This window comes from Trichomycterus rosablanca, chromosome 25 (genome assembly GCF_030014385.1).
Source record: "Trichomycterus rosablanca isolate fTriRos1 chromosome 25, fTriRos1.hap1, whole genome shotgun sequence".
In the NCBI taxonomy this organism is placed as follows: domain Eukaryota; kingdom Metazoa; phylum Chordata; class Actinopteri; order Siluriformes; family Trichomycteridae; genus Trichomycterus; species Trichomycterus rosablanca.
In genome coordinates, this window is record NC_086012.1 from 1,275,092 (window position 1) to 1,297,403 (window position 22,312).

Sequence of the window (22,312 nt, forward strand, 5' to 3'; positions counted from 1 at the left end):
CTCTGCGCTGTTCCTACACACCCTGGTTTTTAGCCATGTTTCCATCACAACTATGGATTTTAGCGCTATCCCCCTGAGCCTCATGGTAGCACGTTCATCACTGTGGTAGAGCGGGTACAGCTTTACACAGTCCCCGCAGCACATAATAATAATTACCACATTATGGAGCGTTTACACAAAACAGGATGCAGTGTGTGTGTGTGTGTGTGTGTGCGTGTGCGCATCAGTACCTGACTGCATCAGCTGAACCCATGTTTCCTCCAGGCGTTATCCGGACAGCCCTGGGGCCAGCAGACCTGGACAGGGAGCAGAGGGAGCATTACCAGGTTGTGATAGAAGCCAAAGACATGGCTGGCCAAAGAGGAGGCTTAATGGGTTCGACCGTGGTTAACATCACCCTGACGGACGTCAACGACAATCCTCCTCAGTTTAAACAGAGTAAGATTTCACCACGCGTTACCACAGTACAGCTTTACTAACACACACCGCTGATTCGCTGCCGTTTGCTGAAGATTCGGCCGATCAAGCTCGTGGATTTTCGGTCGGTGTGCGCTGCATAGGGTGAAGACACCGCTGGCTCATCTGGATTAAATAAAAAACAAACAGCATGTTTGTCTTGGATTCAGACCAGTACTCAGAATAATAGCCTATTTATAAAAAAATAAACAACTAGGGCGAAAGCGGTGCAGTGGGGTCCGGGGTCCTTCCGTTGTGGAGTTTGCATGTTCTCTACCTTACTTTCTTGCACAAATTTTCCATTTTGTGCAAGAAATCGATACGGATGTGAGGAAAAATAGTTCTTGCAGACAAACCAGAGGCAAGGTTTGATCCCAAGTCACCAGGGTTCTGCTACACCACTGTGCCCAATGTCTTATTTATCGTGCGGCGCAACTTGAAACCTGATTTATGGACAAACAGGCTAGTTTAAAATGTCTGATGCACCTACGTAGGTTTGTGCAAGCAGCTGATGTGTGCGATCTTCTTCCCTCAGGCGTTTATCAGTTCAGCGTTCCTGAACTCAGCAGGCCCGGAGCGGAGGTGGGCCGGGTCCAAGCCTCAGATGCAGACATCGGCTCAAACGCGGAGATGGACTTCACCGTGGTGGGTGGAGACGGCATGGAGATGTTCGATATAACAGCTGACAAAAACACCCAGGAAGGCATACTCGCCGTCAGAAAGGTAAAGACCGTTCCTTTGAATCACCTGCTGCGCTCGCAACCCCGACTACCATCTCATTAGAACGATCCATGCTGTGAAATAATGACTTAGCTCAGTGCAGCTGCCACCCGCGTATTGTACCGAGCACACAATAACGGCTCATTGTTTTCCTCCTCTCTCTCCACAGCCTCTCGATTATGAAAAAAAGAAGTCGTACTTGCTGCAGGTTCAGGTGCGCAACACCCACCCGGATTCACGCTACGTTAGCGTGGACGCCAGAGACCTCGCCACGGTCCGCGTCAACGTGGAGGACGTGGACGAGCCCCCGAAATTCGAGCGCCCCAGCTACGTGTCGGAGGTTAAAGAGGACGCGGCTCTCGGCACCGTGATCGGGTCGGTCAGCGCGGTGGACCAGGACGTCCACCGCAGCCCGGTCAAGTAAGAAAACACCCATACGTCCTCACTAGATAATGCGCGAGCCTAATTATAGATCACGTACAGTTAAGAGTAACTTGGAGGAGCCAATTCACCTTCTGCATGTGTTGGGGAGGTAGTACCTGGTGACAGCTTGAAAACGTACTTGACAGTACTCAAGTTGTTGTGTGCCATCCACACTACCTGCTTCGTGTTCTAACTAATCAGGCACATAAGTATCAACACGTCACACATAATAAATTATCGCTGCTACGCCGCAATATTACAGCTACAGTCAGAAATAATTCACTTTTTCCAACATTGTGGTTTAATTTTCATCAATTTCTCCTGGCAAATTGTCTCGAATTGCCCAAAATCATGAGAATCTCGCAGATAGACCTGCAATTTCAAGTCAGCAGATTGTCTAGGCCATTTTTGCTCAATGTTGCCCAGATTAGATTTAATTTTATTCATTCTGTCCTAAAGATTTAAAGTATTAGAAGGATTTTGGCCTTTGCAAAGGAATACGGATGTTGCCGTCTCAACATGCTGCCGCGGTACCTGTGACATTTATTATAAATCGGCTGAAAAGTTCCCTGTAAGGTTGTAAGCACCGAGCTGTCATGTTTGTATTAGTTGCGAACAGAAAAACAAGATTAGTTCATTCATTTTACAGTTAGTGCTAATAAAATGCTTTCATTCAGTCGTATAAGGCGTAGAGGAAGGAGTTTGCACCGCAGTGAATGTTAATTTATCCATGTGTGCCGAAGGATTCATCTGATTGTTCAAGCTTCTCACAACTACCTGAATGACCTTCACATGTAGAGCCTCACTCCACACGTTTAAAGTGGTCACAAATACGACCTGAGCCTGAACATGTCCCTGTTGTGTGCGCTTTTAATTTAAAAAGCCTCCTTCGTTTACGAGAGCTCATGGAATTGATCAAAATGAGCTTTCATTATGAGAATAAATGAAGATATTAGAACTGTCCAAAGCCCCCGATGCTGTAGCTGATCTGCCTCTGCAATGAATGGCTCCTTATTTTCTTCCCTCTGGAGGACACGGTAAATAAGAGCAAAGTGAAGAAGTGCAATTAAAGAGCCTTAGCAGACAGGGAGCAGGACTTCAGGGCAGGTAATTATTAGGCATCCAGGCCAGCGCCGGGGTCTTTCTAAGCATCAGAAGGATAATTAGGAAATGGAGCGGTTCTTCTGAATGATTGCGTCTGAAAGAGCAATATCGCGAGCTCCCGCTGAACCCAGGACAAACGTGCGCGAGCCGCGAGCGGCCTTCGTGCTCCGTCAACCTAATGGCTTCAGCTTTTCCGATCCGTCACCGATTCCTGCGTTCTCCAGGCGACTGCCCATGCACGGTATCAAACGCGAGGTCAGCTCGTACGAAGCATTTCCCGTCGTTTATTATGCACGGCAACAGCGGTCCTCGCCTTTGATTGAGCGGATGTTGTCGTTTCCAGGTACACGATCGATCGGCACACGGACGTGGACCGGTTCTTTAACGTGCACGCTGGCAACGGCTCTATATTTCTGCAGAAGCCTCTCGACCGCGAGGATCTCGCCTGGCATAACATCTCCGTCATCGCAGCAGAGTTCAGTAAGTCACACACACACATGATGTTGCCGTTTATACTATTTGTTTAGACGGAATCTACATGTACGCTCATAGCACGCGTATAAAGGGTGTTTATCATATTATTTTCAGTTTTGTCTATTCAGTTTTAAGTCCTGGCTCCACGTTTGTGTAAACTGTGTTTTTATGTACATTGGTTTATGGTCAGCAATGCTGGAACAGGAAAGGACCTTGCCCAAACTGTTATCACAAAGTGGAAGCATATATTTTTTCAGTTAGGCGCAATATAGCAATATAAAAAAATCCCTTAATTCATACCCCACACAATCAGAAGTCATAGTGGGGTGCTTTATTATTATTATTATTGATATATTTTATAGATTAATCTTATATACTTGTGGCTGCAACTTGTGCTCTCAATATTAGTACCTAAGATAGGTGTTTATATACTTTTGACCCTATAGTATTTATGTAATATTTATGTGTTAGTAAATTGCCACTCTAGGCTGGCACATGTTTAACCATCCTCCGTCTTCGCAGATAACCCCCAGCAGACGAGTCGAGTCCCGGTGTACATTCGAGTGCTGGACGTAAACGATAACCCGCCCGCGTTGGCGTCCTTCTACGAGACCTTCGTGTGTGAAAACGCCAAAGCCGGTCAGGTAAGGCCGGTCTTCTCGGACGTAAACATCCTCTCGGGGGTCGGGCCGTCAGTCTAGACACGAGATACGGCGGGGCGAGAGACGGGCGCGCGTGTGGATTTAAAGCAGGCCGTTTGTTAAACAGTACGTGACCTCTGTGGGACTCGGCTCCCGCGGACGGCGATAGGGATCGGCGAGGAGTATTCCGACTCGGCGGATTAGACGCCGGGACCCTTTCCTGTCATGCTTGATGAGATTAAGTGTCACGGCGGATGACAGGTGCTGTCACTTATCACAAGCGCTTTATAATAACTGGCCCGCTATCCTTCAGTGGCTGAGTCCACAATCCTCCCCCACTGTCTATCATCACACAACGCCATGTCTGGATCACCCTCCGATGAGAGGTCTGCTTATCTGCCGGGTAGTTTCACTGCTCTTATAATCCCAACACTTAACGTGTAAGAGCTGATCTAGACGTTCCGTATAGTCATGCTGCGTTCATATCATGATTAAATGGTCCCGTTTTTAGTTTCTTGTGTTCATAATATTATGTTTTTTTGTAAAAATGTTCATCTAGCAACCAGACATGAGAGTTACTGTATTAGCCAGCAGTTAATAATAATCTTTTATTTGTACAGCGTTACGCTCACTGTCCATTTTATCAGCTCCACTTACCATATAGAAGCACTTTGTAGTTCTACAATTACTGACTGTAGTCCATCTGTTTCTCTACATGCTTTATTACCCCCTTTCACCCTGTTCTTCAATGGTCAGGACCCCCACAGGACCACCACAGAGCAGGTATTATTTAGGTGGTGGATCATTCTCAGCACTGCAGTGAAACTGACATGGTGGTGGTGTGTTAGTGTGTGTTGTGCTGGTATGAGTGGATCACCTCACTGTCACTGCTGGACTGAGAATAGTCCACCGACCTAAAACATCCATCCGACAGCGCCCCGTGGGCAGCGTCCTGTGCGCACTGATGAAGGTCTAGAAGATGACCGACTCAAACAGCAGCAATAGATGAGCGATCGTCTCTGACTTTACATCTACAAGGTGGACCGACTAGGTAGGAGTGTGTAATAGAGTGGACAGTGAGTGGACATTGTGTCTGATCCACTCATACCAGCACAACACACACTAACACACCACCACCATGTCAGTGTCACTGCAGTGCTGAGAATGATCCACCAACCAAATAATACCTGGTCTGTGGGGGTCCTGTGGGGGTCCTGACCATTGAAGAACAGCATGAAAGGGGGTAACAAAGCATGTAGAGAAACAGATGAACGACAGTCAGTAATTGTAGAACTACAAAGTGCTTCTATATGGTAAGTGGAGCTTATAACAAATAAAAAAATAACAAACCTCCCCTAATTTACACCCCACATGATCAGAAGCCAAAGTGGGCAATTGTTATTATTATTATTATTATTATTATTATTATTATTATTATTATTATTATTATTATTATTATTATTATTATTATTATTATTATTATTATTATTATTATTATTATTATTATTATTATTATTATTATTATTATTATTATTATTATTATTATTATTATTATTATTATTATTATTTATACTGTACATATTTATTGGAGTAACTCTGCTGGTACATGAAGGTGGCACAACCGCTACCTCTATTTCTTTCTGGCTACGAGGAATAAGTTATTAAAAATGTAATGAAACAGTCGCCCGGCAGTAAACCGACTGACTCACACTTTGACTTGTATATAAAATGAAAAGCTGATTGGTACCCATTGCAGCCTGGAGGGAAGTAAAACAGGTCAGGCAGAGTGTGGTCAGTTGCAATGCCTGACAGGCAGAAACACACCGAGCACCAGAGAGCGGCTGATTAAATTGTGGACGCGTCCTTGAGTGAGGCATTTAACCTCCACTTGCCCTTGGTAGCCACACAAGATAACTCCAGGCTCGATGGCTGAGCTGGTAGCTAACCTACCGATGAGTCCGTGAGCGTGTAAACAGTCGTAGGAGGGAAATACGTCACGAGAAACTATCACTGTACGTTACTGCAAAGTAAATCTGATTTACTGAAATGATTTGTGCAAAACAAATAGTGCGGCTCATTAACGCTAATGTAATTGCTTTGTATATGCTATACTAATTAGTACAAAGTACACAATAGCCATTAAGGACAATTTAGCTGTTGTTTATCATTTAACCGAGCAATCCAGTTTGATTTTACAGCGTTTATAAAGACCGTTTGTCAATGATCTGTCTCAGAAAATACAAACGATAGCGGCGGTGGATGCAGACCAGCCTCTTGCCGGGCACCGCTTCTTCTTCACCTTGGCAGAAGAAAGCTCTGTGAAAGCCAACTTCTCAGTGCGGGACAATGGAGGTGGGTGGCTCTCTGCTCTAACACACCTTTCCAAACCTGCTTCTCTTTTACTCCCTTGGATTCATAACCACTTCAGCTTTGCAGACTTGTGTGTATCTGAGCTCTACACGTTCGTACCTCCGACAGATAACACCGCCGGCGTCTATACGCGCCGAGCCGGCTTCAGGCGCTCGCAGAAGAGCACGCACCCGGTGGCCGTGGTCATCTCGGACGGCGACTTCCCCGTGCAGAGCAGCACGGGGACGCTGACGGTGCGCGTGTGCACCTGCGACCGCGACGGCAACATGGAGATGTGACGCCGAAGCACTGAGCGGCTCGGCCGGACTCAGCACGGGGGCGCTGGTGGCCATCCTGCTCTGCGTCCTCATCCTGCTCCGTGAGAATCTTTTACTTTGTTTTCTTTAACTGAAAATATTAAAAAAGGGGGTGGCGGAAAAAAGTTTGTGAACCCTCTGAAATCACAGCTGAGATTTTAATAGATTTTCTCATTAAAAAAAAATGTTTACTTTAATTTTAAGCACTGCTACGGATCTGTGATTAAAAAATAGACTTTTTTGTTTTGTATTTGGGCGGCACGGTGGCTCGGTGGGTAGCACTGTCGCCTCACAGCAAGAAGGTCCTGGGTTCGATCCGAGTTCTTTCTGTGTGAAGTTTGCATGTTCTCCCAGTGTCTGCATGGGTTTTCTTCCGGGAGCTCCGGTTTCCTCCCACAGTCCAAAAAACATGCAGTCAGGTTAATTGGAGACACTGAATTGCCCTGTAGGTGAATGGGTGCGTGTATGTGTGTGCCTTGCGCCCACTGAAAAGCTGGAATAGGCTCCAGCACCCTACCGCGGCCCTAATCGGACGGGCAGATAAGAAAGTGAGTGAAACTCCGGTTACAATCTGCCGCCTATCTATCTGTGTAAACGTCCGGCTGGCTGATAGCACCACCCCGGTTCTCAGCGGTAGCGCCTGTAAAATAAACATTTATCTATTATTATTATTATGAATAAATAAGAAGTTTATAATCAGTGAACGAATGCCACGGATGATCATTTGATCGCAGGATGCTCGTCCTGGCTTGACCCTCCTATTAATCTGGGCTTGGGACCGGCACTGAGGGTGCACTGATACGTTATATGTGCCCCCCCCCCCCCATGCACCTTCTGTATTCAAGGATTCAAACCCCAGGAACTCAAGCACACATCACCATTAGCACACACACACACTCAAAAATATGTTTATTCATTAATCAGGTAATGAGTTGCATAACTAATGAAGAGCCAATTAATAAGAGTGCGGGAGTAACAGAGAAGGTCATTCGATTTACAGATTAAAACAGGAGACAAACATCTGCCGTTTTAATCTTTTCTCATAAGATTAAATCTGCGAGATAAAGGCTACGATAACATGTTACCACCACGGTATTACCTGATGCACTGCTTCTGTAACCAAGGCTACTGTGGCTTAGGAAACTTTCAGGGGGATTGCACTGGTGCTGTACGCTAACACTGTCATAATCCGCCATCAGCCCCTTCCGAATTTCCCCCGAGGTCTCCAGTCAAATTACCGCTCTCCGCTAGCAGCAGATGCATTCTGTTCCTCCGGCGTTAGCAGTCTGATCGTCACTCCGTCTATCCGTCCGTCTTTCCGCACTCATCCCTCAGCCTCGCTGTCAGCCAAGCCGCGCTTTCCATCAACCCGTTACCCCTCCACCTGCCAGCCCGCGCCTTTGTGCCCCGACATCACATTAATTACTACCGCGGCGGTCCAAACAGGGTGAATCGGGTCCGAATGCGGAATAAAGCGAGAGGCCCTGACGGGCACAAACGGCCGGAGCGATCATCGCTACACCGTTTGCCTTTCAATTCAGACTCCAAGTGACAAAGCCCGGACCGAAGCCGGCGTCGCCTCGTGAACTCGACGAAAGAGAAAAACGATCACTTTGCATGTCAGAGTGCAAACTGTTAACACTCGTGTCTGAATTTAATCAAAGCGCTCTTATTGCTCCGGTTCTCTGAATTCATCCGTCTGGATTATGGCTCTCACTTAAAAAAAAAAAAAAAGGGGAGAGAAAAAAGCCGCCTTTTATGCTTTTGCGTCAGAGCAGAGTGGCATTACAAAAGGGGATTTTGCACACGTTAGTATGCAAACCCAGATCTTCCTAGAGTGCAGCACTGTGGAACTGTTTCCGTATAGAAGTGACACCCGTCACCCAGACGAAGCTTTCTGTTATTGAGCTGCACCACTCCTGCTTCAGTCTTTTCCTACAGAGCTGAACAGTGGTGCCCTGGACGTGAACCGCTATTCATGCTCAGTCTGATTCTAACTCTATTAAAAAGGGTTCGTGGCGCTCAGGTGGCACGACAGTCTATTAGGCTAGCCCACCACCGCTGAGATCCGTACTGTCAGTCGTCCAGGCATCTGCACAGACAGGATTAGCTTGTTTGGATTTCAACGTCATGTTTTACACACAAGATTCATCAGTTCACAAGGTTATATCAAACAGTCATGGACAATTTAGTGTCTCCGATTCACCTCACTTGCGCGTCTTTGGACTGTGTGAGGAAACCGGAGCACCCGGAGTAAACCCACGCAGACACGGGGAGAACATGCAAACTCCACACAGAAAGGACCCGGACCGCCCCACCTGGGGATCGAACCCAGGACCTTCTTGCTGCGAGGCGACAGTGCTACCCACTGATTGGCTGTGTCTCATAGGTAGTGATGGATTGCCGCCCTTTCCAGGGCATTCCTGCCTTGCACCTAGTGAACATCACACAGTGGGTGCAGGAACATGACGCCAGCATCACAGCTACCTGGTGCACCACTATGTTTCCCCGATTTGAAAACTCTGTTATGACATTTGATATGCTTTATGGAATCAGTCGTTTTTTACCTCATTGTTAAACTGTTGTTACACAGTTGGAAGCGTATCATTTCCATTGTATAATTGATTTATTACCCCTGTTAGCAACTACGGTGGCTGAAACGCATTCATTCAATTATTAGAACTGCTGTCCCAATACTTTTGTCCATACAGTGCATGTTCATTCCGATTCCGGAATTTTTGACAAGCCGTTACATCTAAACCAGATTCTTTTTTTCTTTTTTTTCACTCTCGCTGTTTGCATCAGTCCTTTTCTTGACACTCAGCCGTTAAAATGCATTCTACGATTGTGAATGCGCTGGTTCCGCTACTCACCCGGAGTTAATAGAACAGTTTATACGGCCGCCTGTTTAGAAGATTGAAACTCGGAAGCACTCGAAGGCTGCGAATTGACTTACACCGCTCCTCTCCATCTCGTCACTTTTAAGATGATCCGTCCCGCTCACCGCTCCGTTCTGATTTTTTCTGTTCCAGTGATCGTGGTGCTGTTCGCCGCTCTGAAGCGCCAGAAGAAAAAGGAGCCCCTGATCATCTCCAAAGAGGACGTCCGGGACAACGTGGTGAGCTACAACGACGAGGGCGGCGGCGAGGAGGACACGCAGGCCTTCGACATCGGAGCGCTGCGCCACCCGGAGGTCATGGAGGAGAGCGGCAAGCCGAGGCGCGACGTCGTTCCCTCCGACCTGTCCTACGCGCCCCCTGCTCTGCTCCGGCCTGCCGCCGGCGGGCGGGACAACTCCGACGTCCGGAACTTCATCTCGCAGCGGGTGCAGGAACACGACGGCAGCCCCACAGCGCCACCCTATGACTCGCTGGCTACGTACGCGTACGAGGGCGAGGGGTCGGTCGCCGAGTCCCTCAGCTCTTTGGGGTCCGGCTCGTCCGGTTCGGCGCACGATTACAGCTACCTGACCGAGTGGGGGCCGCGGTTCAGAAAGCTCGCCGACATGTACGGCACCGATGAGTGGGACTCCTAATGCGGTTCGGTCACGTACGAGCTGGACTTCCTACAAAGTGCCCTTCTCCTGTGGACTATAGGCATGCGTACTTACGATGCCGTACTTACACCGTCTGCTGTCGGCGTCTTTCACACATCACACGAGAATGAAAATATCGTACCAGGGCGTATTTTTCGGATTGTCCCCCCACTATATTTCGGAATACGGATCGTTTCACCTCCCCCCGACAGGACCAGCACTCAAATCTTAATCACTTAAAACGTTTAAAGCGCAGACTGGAGAGCCAGGACCAAACCTTCCCAACGTCTGTGAATGTGTGCGGCACTGAAGTGAGAACTCGGGCCGCGTGCCAGGCAGCTCCCAAACCCGACGCCCTCCGAACGAGTGTTAAAAACTCGAACCCGCTGCCTGGCTGCCAGTCGTCTGTTTGTTTCTCCGCGTATTACGAACCGGCCGCGTTCGTCTGTCGGTGGAGCGCCGCGTTAAGAATCCGAAGGGGAAGCGCGTTTGACGATTGGCACCGACTTTCATCATTCACCGGAGAACTCGCCCGGAGCTTCCAATTATCGGCTCTTTCGTGGGCAGGAAATGTGATTTCCTGGGATTTTTGTCGCATTTTGCCACGTTTGCGTGAACTCCACCCCGTTCCGCCATTCTCACACACAGAGAATATTTACAAATTCGTCTGGAAATTTTAATTCTGTGCATTACCCTGACTTCATCGAGACTCTGTAAGAGAACCCGGACATGACATGACATGACAACACGTTCATTGCTACCGATCATGAAATACGTTGCAGTGTTTTCTAAGCAGGGTGGCTGTGGAGTGCTGTTATTAACGCCGGGTTTGTTTTTTTTATACTGGTTGTATTTTTAAGTGTACCCGTGTACTCAAAAACGATGCAAAAATAATAATTAAGAAAGCATACGCATATACATCGACCAGGCATAACATTATGAGCACTGACAGGTGAAGTGAATGACACTGATCATCTCTTCATCACGGCACCTGTTAGTAGGTGAACATTTTATCCTCAGAGTTGATGTTAGAAGCAGGACAAATGGGCGATGAGGAGCATCTCCAAAACTGCAGCTCTTGTGGCGTGTTCCTGGTCTGCAGTGGTCAGTATCTATCAACAGTGCTCCAAGGAAGGAACAGTGGCTCATTGATGCACGTGAGGGAGCGAAGGCCGGCCCGTGTGGTGCGATCCAACAGACGAGCTGCTGTAGCTCAAACTGCTGATGAAGTTCATGCTGGTTCTGATAGAAAGGTGTCAGAATACACAGGGCATCACAGTTGCTGGGCTGTTTTGGCAGCAAAAGGAGGACCGACACAATATTAGGGAGGTGGTCATGATGTTATGCCTGACCGGTGTATAAAATATATGGGAAAAAATAACTATAAATATGATGTGGGTCTTTTATCATGCTTTAAAGGGGATGCTCGAGTAAAACCTGTGTGGACAATAGTGGGTCATCGTATTCCCATTATATTTTGCAAAGGTGATAAAAAACTTCAAAATGAAGCATAGAAAAAATGTTAAATATAATAATTTCACAGAATAAAGAAATGTATGAAGGCATTCACTCTTTTAAAATGGATTTCTACAGGATTTTGGCAGGTGTCTGTGGAAATGTGTCTCCATTTAGACTGAACAGCATTCGTGAGCTCACGAACAGACGCTCCAATTCATTCCACCGTGCAGGACGCTGACGTTCCTCCTGACCCTTCAGCCACAGTCACGCTAGAAAAGAAAGAGGGGTAGAGCTCGGCGTCCGTGTCATTCTGGTCGTGTAGTGTTTCAGGTGGTTGGTACCTCTGATGCTGTTTCAAATTCGTCCAAACTCTAAGTGATTGATAATAAATGATGCAGATAAAGAATCCACACCCCCCACTTCAGAAATGACCTAATTCGTCCACCAGTTCGAGCATCCGAGTCTCGGAGGCACCGTGGGCCCAGCCGGGCGCTCTACAAACACAATTATCTGTGTCTGAGAGAAGAAAGGTCAGATAGAGCTACTCATTATCGGAGATGCAAAACGTGACCTATGCTGCACCGGCAGGAGTAACGGAGGAACATCCTCTGTGTGCCGATCCTCTCTCTGTGGGAATTTACTGATTACTGGGGGGGAAAAGAAGAAACCAGTGACTTTACACGTATCACAGATGACAGGTGCTAGTCTGTGGCCTTTTATAATAGGGTTTATAATCGGGAAATGGCTCAATTTGGAGAAAAGGTTCATAAACACAGATTTAATCACCATTGCAGTAGGATAGATGACTGGAATATGGTGCTCCATTATTTTTTCCTTCAGCTGCTTCCGTATTCAGCTGGTCTGGTCCGAATACCAGACTCCTATTTGTATTTGCTTGGGACCTGCACTGAGAGTGCACTGATTAGTGTTCCTCCTAATGGCTTTGCTGTCTCTAATCCCCCCTTCCTCTTTTCCGTCCCAGACGTTATCCAGTCATGTCCATGTCCATGAAGATAACTGACCGGTCGATAACACCGCTGACATTCCGATCCCCAGATCTGAGCAGTAGTGGGCAAGCATTGCCCGAGCACCCAATGGCATTCCATTACAGTATTTTATAGTTGTATTTTTTTTTTAAGCGATTGTTGCTGCACTATTAAGGAAGGGAAAAGTAATCTTAAATAAATGTCCTGTGATTTCCAACAAAACATCCAAATCAATGAGCGTAATCTGCAGGAACGAGCTGATCCCCGTGACCCCCGCGCTCTGAAGAGAAACCACGGCCTGCATTCATCAGTAACACGGGGCCGCATGATTCATCCCCACGCCGGATGATAATCGCAGCGGTCGGTCGTTGAGTTATGGCTGGGATGCTGAAATAAATCACCGCCCTCTCGCTCTGCCCTCCGCGCCAGCCTCAAAATGAGTCTGGAATTGCATTCGCCGCCTCGGCTATCGAGAGGATAAAAGGGGCGATTTAAAAAAAATATACGTATGATTGTGTTCGACTCTGAGAAGCGGAAGGGCAGGTAAATATTTGCGGTTCGGGCGGGCACGCTGCACCCGGGGTTCAGCCGCGGCGTCCGCGTGCTCCGTCGGTCAAATACTGTAAAATAAAATTGATGCTAACTCATGTTGTGCAAACTGTGGTTGTTTGGAACAGTGCGTCGTGGCGGTGGAAGAGTCGGTGATGTTCATGATGTACTTTGCTTTAAAACTTGTGATCTTTTGTACCAAATATTTATATGAAATAAAACAGCGAGTAAATATTGCTGAATCGTTCACCGCCGCCGGTATTATCGTTTTAAATGTGTGTTGGAGGTGTGAAACCTTGGACTCCTTGCATTTCATGCAGTGTACAGATGGATCCTCTTAATACAATAAATGTTCTCTTTTACAGAATGATGTGTGATGTGTTGATTCTGTATCACGTTCTTACACTAAACGGCCGAAAGTATTTGGACGCCTGATCGTGAGCTTGTTGGACGTCCTGTTTAAAAAACAAACGGTATTAAAACAGACTGACCTCTGTGTGACCTTCTCAGCTAGAACAACAGCCGATCTTCTGAGAGCGCTTCTCACTCAAGACTTCGAAGTGTGTCTGTGGGAATTTGTACCTTATTTGATTGAAAGAGCATTTGTATGGCAGGGTGCTGATGTCATTGTTCCTGTGCCGAGCTTTTCTTCATGTCTTTATAGGGCTTGCTTTGTGCACAGGGACTCACTCACTCACTCACTCACTCACTCACTCACTCTCTTAAACGCTTATCCAATAGGGTCGCGCGGGGAGAGGGGGGGGGGGGGTGGGGGTGCTGGAGCCCATCCCAGCTTTTCAATGGGCGCAAGGCACAAAGTACCACCCTGGACGGGGCGCCAGTCCATCGCAGGGCACACACACTCACACACCCATTCACCTACAGGGCAATTCAGTGTCTCCAATTAACCCGACTGCATGTTTTTGGACTGTGGGAGGAAACCGGAGCTCCCGGAGGAAACCCACGCAGACACGGGGAGAACATGCAAACTCCACACAGAGAGGACCCAGGACCTTCTTGCTGTGAGGCGACAGTGCTACCCACCGGGCCACCGTGTTGCCCTCACAGGGGCACAGTCATGCTAAAACAGGAAAGGACCTTCCCTTAACTGTTGCTGCAAAGTTAGAATCATATTTTTTCCTTTATATAACTGAATTATTACACCTGTTAGCACCTGTTCTGACTGAAACACATGAATTAAAGTATTAGAAAGTGGCGTCCCGGTACTTTTGTCTATATAGTGAATGTGAATGCTGGACATCACATCTCGATCGGTTCCTCTTGCTGCTTTATGTAGGGCTGTCGCACTAATCGCAATTTTGAAATACCGCGGTATAGACCAGCCAACCGCAGGGCATGCCAAACAACCGCATCACCGCGATATTCACGTTTTTTCTTTCTTCCTTCTCTTTTTATTTATTTTTTTTTTTTTTTTGGTGCAGGGTCCATCTTGTTTTATACTCTTACATTCGGGCGTAATAAATGTTAAATAAATTCATAATGAAAATTAGCTATGAGCGTCATTTTCCCAACAACTGTTCCTATCCGTTGCTGCTGAGTGTCAGGCTTTGTGTTTTAAAATGTAAACAATAACTATAACAGTAATTTAGACTATATTCAAACAGCCTTGGTGTACTAAAGCACTTAATGACGGTTAATATGGCATTGCAGCCTGCAAATATTCTCTTGCTCGCTTGATGGAATGGTTTAAATGTATTTTTTCGTTGAATAAAAATGTATTGAAACGAATAATAACTTAAAATGTAGTATATATTGTTATGTTAATTATACCTACTAAATAGATAGTTAATAGTGGCGCGATAACCGGGCTAGATCTCCTCTGCTGTGTAAAGTCGCATGTAAGTACAGTACACGTATATTAGTGTAACGAGCACACACACACCATCAGAGAGAGTTTTAGTGCCGGGGGAACATCGCTACCCCACTCAGATCCTCTCTAAACCACATCAGGTCAACATGTTGGTTCGTCTAGCGCGCATGATAACGCAGGTTTAAACTTTTACAGACTTTATTCTTTTTTTTTTTTTTTACCATATTTTGATTAGATGTGCATTTAAAATATTTAGCCTAAACACTTTTTTTTTCGTTTCACAGTGTATATCTAGCCTATGCTAGAAGCTTAATTTAAACCTTTTTTTTTAATAGAGAAAAGACGCACATCCCTGCTCTGTTTTGTATTTAACATTAAACACGCATTTCATTGGTCTTAAAGCCGTCTCATCTTTGTCATTATAAAGCAATAATATACCGAATCATAGCCTAACAATAAAGCTTGTTTATATAGCTCTAAAATGTAGATCAATTAAGTAATTTTCAAAAAAAAAAAAAAAATGGCGATATCACCGCATACCGCGATATTGAGACAGGTTGAATATCGCAAGGGGAAATTCTCTCACCGCGACAGCCCTAGCTTTATGAACATCCACTCACGCTGCACTGGACTCATCTCAGAACTGAGTGGTAGGAACTCAGATTTACATAACGTACAACCGGTGTGTGTTTGAGCTCCAAAGTGGGAGACGTGGACGCCTCCAGTGAAGCCTGAAGCACCGGGGGAAAAAAAGCTGAATAACTTTATAGTCATAAAACTATACGGCGTAAACGTGAGAGCCGGAGAAGAATCGTTACCTGTCAGGCTCCTGTAAGCGGTGAAGTCATAACAAAGTTTGATTTACATGTATTGAATGGAACTATTGATTTTCCTCCACAGGAAGAGGTGATCAGCAGCACGGCTCATTAACACCAGAAGCTTTTAGGGTGAGTGGAGTTCTCTCATGCTTGATTAGATTGAACTGTGGAAGCTGTTTTGGATTTAGAACCCACACAGAGGAACCTCGACCTGAAGTCGTACCTTGTTTTGTTGTATCGTTTCATACTTTAATGTGGTGTTCGAGGCTAAAACGCTCTCTCAACCCTGTTAGGGTCAACGAAATGCCCTCTCTACTACAGAAGAGTCTGTTTTCTCCTATTTTTCTCCCAATTTATCGTACTCGATTTATCTTCTGCTGCTGGTGGATCCCTGATTGCAGTTGAGGTGGATATATTGCTGCTCACGCCTCCTCCCACCCGCGTGCAGTTCTTAGCGAAACCCTTTTATACCCATGCATTCTGCACAGGCGTCATCCCACCCTAGCACAGACGTGTCTGCTGCAGACACTGCCAATGATGCCCACTAGGTGGTGCCCAACCGACCGGTGGAAACACAGAGTTTCAAACCGAGGTGTTCCGAATCTCGGCGCTGGTGTGCTAGCGGAATATCCCACTGCGCTACCTGGGCGCCCTTGTAAATCTTTCGTGGGAAACAATTTCCTCATCTTGTAGATACTTGAAGGATGGAAGGTGAGGAGTTCAAATCTGTCCAGCTGCCGTCTAAGACCCCATTTGGCAGGACACTCTAATCTACCCTCTCATTTGCAGCAGCAGTGAGGAACCCTGTTGACCTCCCTCCCTCAGGACTGGTCAGTTTTACCTACTGGACTCCAGTTCATGCCACTGTTGAGATGGCAGCGGTGGTGGACCAGCGGTTTCCTTGGAATCGTGCGGTGAGAAACGTGTTCTTTAACTGTTCCAAGTGCCAAACCCTGACCTGTCTCTGCTCATCAATGCAGTTTGCAGTAAACTAAATATAACTGAGAATTAATTATCTGCAGTTTAAATAAATTATTCATTATTTAGAAAACAGACGCTCGGGCGGCGCAGAGCTGAGCGTCTACACAGACGTGTAGACTGGCTGTGTCTGAGGGGGCATGGCCAAATTAGCCTGCACGCCAGCCCTGATACAGTAAATAGGGTGGCATCAGGAAGGGCATAAAACCTGTGTCAATAGGGTACGTAGACGAGAATGATGCACAGTGGCGTCGCCTAAAAATAATCAGACACAATATAAGGAGCTGAGAATCGGCGTCATCCTGGGTGTCGTTTAAAGAGGAAGGTCTTCAGACGCTGAGGAACCAGACACAAACTGTGTACACCCTTTAAGCCTGCAGAAGGTCAGAGCAGGCATCCTAAACCTGGAGGTCAGAGACGGTACGCGACAGAATCCAATCCTGGCACGGATTAGATGATAGAACCTCGGATGCGCCAGATTCTCCTGAAGGTGTGAGCAGGTAATTGAATCTGCGGGTGCCTGATGCTCTGTGATGGATCGGCACCTTGTCAGGGTTTATTCTGGCCGTGCACTGCGTTTCCAGGAAGGCTCCATACCCACCGGGACCCTGATCTGGGTGTCTTGCAGCAACCTGTGGGTACTCTGGTTTCCTTCCACCGCCTAAAAACATGCAGAGGGTGGATTGGTTGCTCTAAATTGCTCCTGAGATGTATTCCTGGTGAAACCAGACCCACCTGGACTCTAACCGTGACGAAGGTGTTGACGTCAGGGTTGAGGCGGATGACAGGACGCACCTCGCCCACGCCGCGTCTGCTGCACGTTATTGATTAGCCGTCAGTCACGGCTGTATTTAAGGTGTTTATCTGCGGCAGGATTGTCAGCGCCGATCCGCTATCAGTGCCTGATATGATTGAAACGTAATCCTGATTGCCATGGTTGCGAGCGGCGGCCTCTCGTCGGCGCCGCGTCTGTCACAGACCGTCAGCTAATTAGGCCGATCTATAATTGCCGCTGGATTCGAGGCGTGGGGATTTGGGTTTTAAATTGGTGGGGGATCAGGCACGGCGAAGGCAGATGGTGACATTTCGCGTGATGCCCATTTTAACTTAATCACCCCGACGCCTTCAGCGCGCGGCAAATACGTACGCCAGCTCTCGCCTCATCTGATCCCCGGCCTGGCATCGTACACAAACACACCGGGGGCATCGCTTTAACACGTCCTGCCAGGGCTGTGCTGAAGTCGGGCTTCTCGTACCTGCCTTAGTACCACTCGTGGTCACCGACCAGCATTCCAGACCACCTTAAATGATGTAAATGATGGACACTATATGGCCAAAAGTATGTGGACACCCCTGCTCATGATTGAATTGAGTTGTTTCTGCCATATCTGTTGCTAACAAGTGGATACAATTATATAAGGTAAATGATCTGCTATTCACAACAGTGTGCCAACAGTTTGGGGAATCCCCTGACACAGATTCTGATCTCAACCCAACTCAACACTTTTAGGATGAATTTAACTCCAAGCTAATCCAACATCAGTGCCTGACCTCAAAGACTCATTAACAGAATGGACACAAATCCCCACAGATATATTCCAGTCTTGCAGAAAGGCTTTTCAGAAGAGCGGATGATGTTAAAGCTACAGGACAGACGGATCGATTCAAAATAAATGCTCACCGCTTTGGAACGCGATGTCCAACAAGCTCATGGTCCGGTGTCCCAATACTTTTGATAATATAGTCTGTGTTCTGCAAACATCCAGCAACTTCCACGGTTGATTCGTTGTTGCAGAATTAAGCAACGTGACGTTTTTGTAGGCGCTGTTTACGAACCGTAATAAGCGGCAACAGATTTAATTCTTTCTTTGATCATTTCTTTTATTCCGTGAACACAAATCGTTTTAGACTGTTGCTTGGCAACACAAACATATTCCCGCACACTAGATAATTCCTATTTTGTTCGGTTGGGCGGCTACTTTGTACCGTGAACGTTTAATTAATTATTGTGCGACTGGAAAATAAGAGGCTGTTAAAAGTCGGTCAGTGCAGTTAGACTGCGTTTCCTGCTGAACGTGTTGCCGTTGTGTCCTTCTGCGTTGCCATTTGTGGCCAGAAAAGGGGGCACGGAGGCGCAGATGATTGATGTGTCAGTTCTCAGACACCAGCGCCTCATTGAGTGTTAATTCGCTCCAGGTGGGAGTGTCTATATATATCACGGTGTCTTTCTTTCAGACTTGCCGGTTCCTCTGTGTGGAACCATTATGCAGCGCTCGGTCCAGTTCAATTTTCTCTAGGTGTATGAGACCATCAGACTTAATCTATTTTTCAGGGAACTCACCTGGCACCAGGGCGTTTTAGGGGTGCCATGTTAGGAACCGCAATACGACCACATTATTTGGAGAGGTCCACACCTAGTGGTACCACGCTGAGCGCAGGCTACAGCAGTTGATGGTGACGTGCTTACCGTTCGTGTTTTGTCAGCCCTTGGCTTGTGTTTAGTTTCTTTATTCCGAGAACTGTATCCTCACTGTGGTAAAACAGACAACGATCGAATTCATCAATTAATTTAGATAAACCTTTCAAGTGGCAAATGTTCAGTAAAGCAGAGACCCCGTACTGAAGTTATTTATCGTCACGTCCTGTTTTGCTCTCGGACCCGGCGTGAGCGTCGAGCGGCGCTCGTTTCAGCCGCAGCTCCGACTCATTTAACAGGAAGGAGTTTATTTGTTCTCGGGCACAAAGGACGTCAGGCAGGGGTTTGGAATAAGCCGGAGAGAAGCGAGCTCGCGCGTCGATACGTCACTGTTTCAGCAAACAGAGTTGTAGTGTGCTTAGCGCTCATTAAAACTTCTCCAAGCAATCATTAGCCGGCGTCATGGCCGACGCCTTTGATGGATTACTCTAATTAATACAGACTGCCATTCTTTTGCCCACGTTCTTACAGATGTGGAACATTAATCTCCTAATTTTACACACCTCTCAATGGGGAACGCTGGTTTTTATTAATATTTTTCTTTTTTTCTCTGGACTGTGAACATTTATTGTTATTCAGACGTGATTTCAAATCTGTAATCAACTCAGTTTGGGGTTCATTTAAGTTTATTTCTGATTAAAAAAGACACACAAACGTCTTAGAAACTCTTCATTATTTTCATACAGCAACAGGTTGATGAGATCCTATAGAAAACCTCCCAGAATTGCTGGAAACGTCTCTTTGTAAGGTCTATCAGTATTATCCAGACTGTCCACATGAAGTTAAAGAGCATTCAAACCAAGTCACAAATCTGATAATGTAGATTATGGAAGTGATAGAAGTTCACGTCCCTTTTTAGGGTTTTTACAGGAATTTAAAAAGGTAAAACGTCCTCCCAGGCTGAAACAACATTGTTCTGTTTGAGTTTTGTCACTCTTTCAAACCAAACAGTCACACTTTGTTCCGATGCGGCTGATACTGGGAGCTGGACTGAGAACAATAATATGATTTCTCGCCCCAAATGAAGTTTCGTCCGGGGGATTCTCTCGGCTTCTTTAATCTTCCCCGGCCTGCATTGCAGAGGTTCAGCAGTGCAGAGGAGCACAACTGGAACAGAGCAAATAGAACCAGAGGAGGTTTAATCTTTGTAGGCGAGTCTGTTACCCAGCAGCCGTCTTGGCATCTTGGTAATGCCCACTGGGAGTTTATTGTGGCCAAATAAGACACTCGGTCGTGAGCTGGTGTGGCGTAATGCTGCTGGTAACAGTACTGCCAGAGTTTGGGGGGTTTGAATCCCAGCCTGGGCTCACAAATACAGAAGCATATCATGAACCAAGCCATTGTGGGGACATATCAGTGCACCCTCAGTGCAGCTCCCATGTCCGGATAAGGAGGAGGCTTGTGTCAGGAAGGGCATGTTCCAAATCAGCTATATTTATAAAGTTGTGATACATCTAAAACATAAAATAATCGTAAATTTCATACACCGTGACGAGTGGGATAAAATTGCCTAAACTGCCTGTTTACAAAACGACTTCCCAGTGGCTCAGCAGTGAAGGATCTGCTCTAATACCCGGAGCCAGAGAAGAATTATCGATGCTACTTTGTGGGTGGGATCGATGCATTTCTGCCCTTCGATCAGTCAGAAGAGCTAGCGTACAGAACAGGACGGTTAGCGCTCTTCTCCAAGCGTGATCAGCTGCTCTGTTATGCTGAACACCTGAAGCCTTCAGTGTCTCAACAACAACTGAACATTGTGAGCTTTATAAAGCTGGAATTCATGGAAACCTTTTGGACTGAACGCCAACGTGCAAAGACTTGGTGTGTACAGTATAGAACAAAATCTGGACCCCTGAGCAGTATTTTTACCATAATTTGCAACACCGGAACGGCTTCAGGACGAGACTCCAGCCTCGAGTACACCTGTAGAGAGACCTGACAGTGCTCGCCATCCAATCTGTCGAAGCTTGAAAGGATCTGTTATGAAGAAAGGGATAAACCGCCTAAATCCAGATGTGCAAAGCTCTAAGAGACGCATCAAAAAGACTTCTGGGCTTCTGAAGAGGATTATAAAGTGGGTCAGAATACGTTTCTGAATGAGAATCAGATTTTGACTTTTAATCACTTTTGAAAAATGATAAAATAGCTTTTTACTCCGTGGTTATGGGTGATTAAGTGTAATTGGTGAGTAATTGATGGGTAAAATGGTCGTCACATCTATTCAAAATCAAATCTTCAGCGCGAGTGATGAAACGAAATGAAAAAAATGTTTTTGTAAATCAGAAAATTAGCAGCACGAGGCGACTAATAACATTTTAATTACACATTATAGTGGATTCCTAAATTGAAGAATGATTTTTCCTGCTGTGGTGTTTCTTGTTTTTTATCAGCCTGTGCAGCTACGTTAATGTCAAACAGGATTCAAATCGACGGTCGCGTCCCAAATCTGTGGCTCACGCGGCTCACGGGGGTTTCGTCTGAACCCTTGAACTTTTTCAGCCTCATAAAGCAAACAATGCTGTCAACACGAGCGCGTCCGTCCTGCAGTAAACATCGGGACTGTTAACATTTTTCTCCAGCCAAGCAGAAGATCCGGAGTGTTAGAGCTGATAAAAGGGTCGACGGGACCGCCGCCCGTTTTCTTATCCCGGTTTTACTCAGCCTGAGCGGAGATGCTGGTCGATTTCTTCATCTCTTTATCTTCATCTTCATTCCGTGTTTTTTTAGCGAAACCGCAGAGCTGTTGAAGAGTCGGGCTGAGCCGCCGTCACGCGGCGTGAATTATCACCCGAAATGTGAAGTGGTTGCAGGATTTTTCTAATATGCTTCACCTTATGACTTTATGTTTACTGGGGATGAAGAGAAAATGAAAGACTGTCAGTCCTCCGTCACCTCGCCGCTTTTCATTTCACCTGCCGCATCCGTCGCTGGTCAGAATGAGGCGAATAATTCATGCGGTGAATCTGATTTCCTGGAACTATAAAAAAAAAAAGGAAAAGAAAAGAACCCAGACGACGACGACGTGGCCTCTGAGGTCAGCCCGGCTTCAACATCGCTGACGCTGAAATCCATAATTTAATGGACAGAGGGGAAAAGATGAGCACAGATTATGGACTACTTAGGAGACACGAGTGGCATCTCCCCGGTGAGCACCGGAGCTCCCAAACGTCCAGGACGAACATGCATTCGTGACTAAA

At 46.5% G+C, this 22,312-nt stretch overlaps 1 protein-coding gene across 1 annotated transcript in view; it reads left to right on the forward strand.

Moving 5' to 3' along the window:
• cdh6 (cadherin 6) overlaps nucleotides 1–13,379 on the forward strand; it is a 36,119-nt gene extending 22,740 nt beyond the window's left edge. The window contains 9 exon segments of the mRNA XM_062987361.1: nucleotides 265–438; nucleotides 992–1,179; nucleotides 1,346–1,596; nucleotides 3,047–3,183; nucleotides 3,700–3,821; nucleotides 6,053–6,170; nucleotides 6,297–6,459; nucleotides 6,461–6,546; nucleotides 9,517–13,379. Of these exon segments, the coding sequence (XP_062843431.1) occupies nucleotides 265–438; nucleotides 992–1,179; nucleotides 1,346–1,596; nucleotides 3,047–3,183; nucleotides 3,700–3,821; nucleotides 6,053–6,170; nucleotides 6,297–6,459; nucleotides 6,461–6,546; nucleotides 9,517–10,019 (1,742 nt within the window). The 3' untranslated portion in view covers nucleotides 10,020–13,379.
• The last annotated feature ends 8,933 nt before the right edge of the window (nucleotides 13,380–22,312 follow it).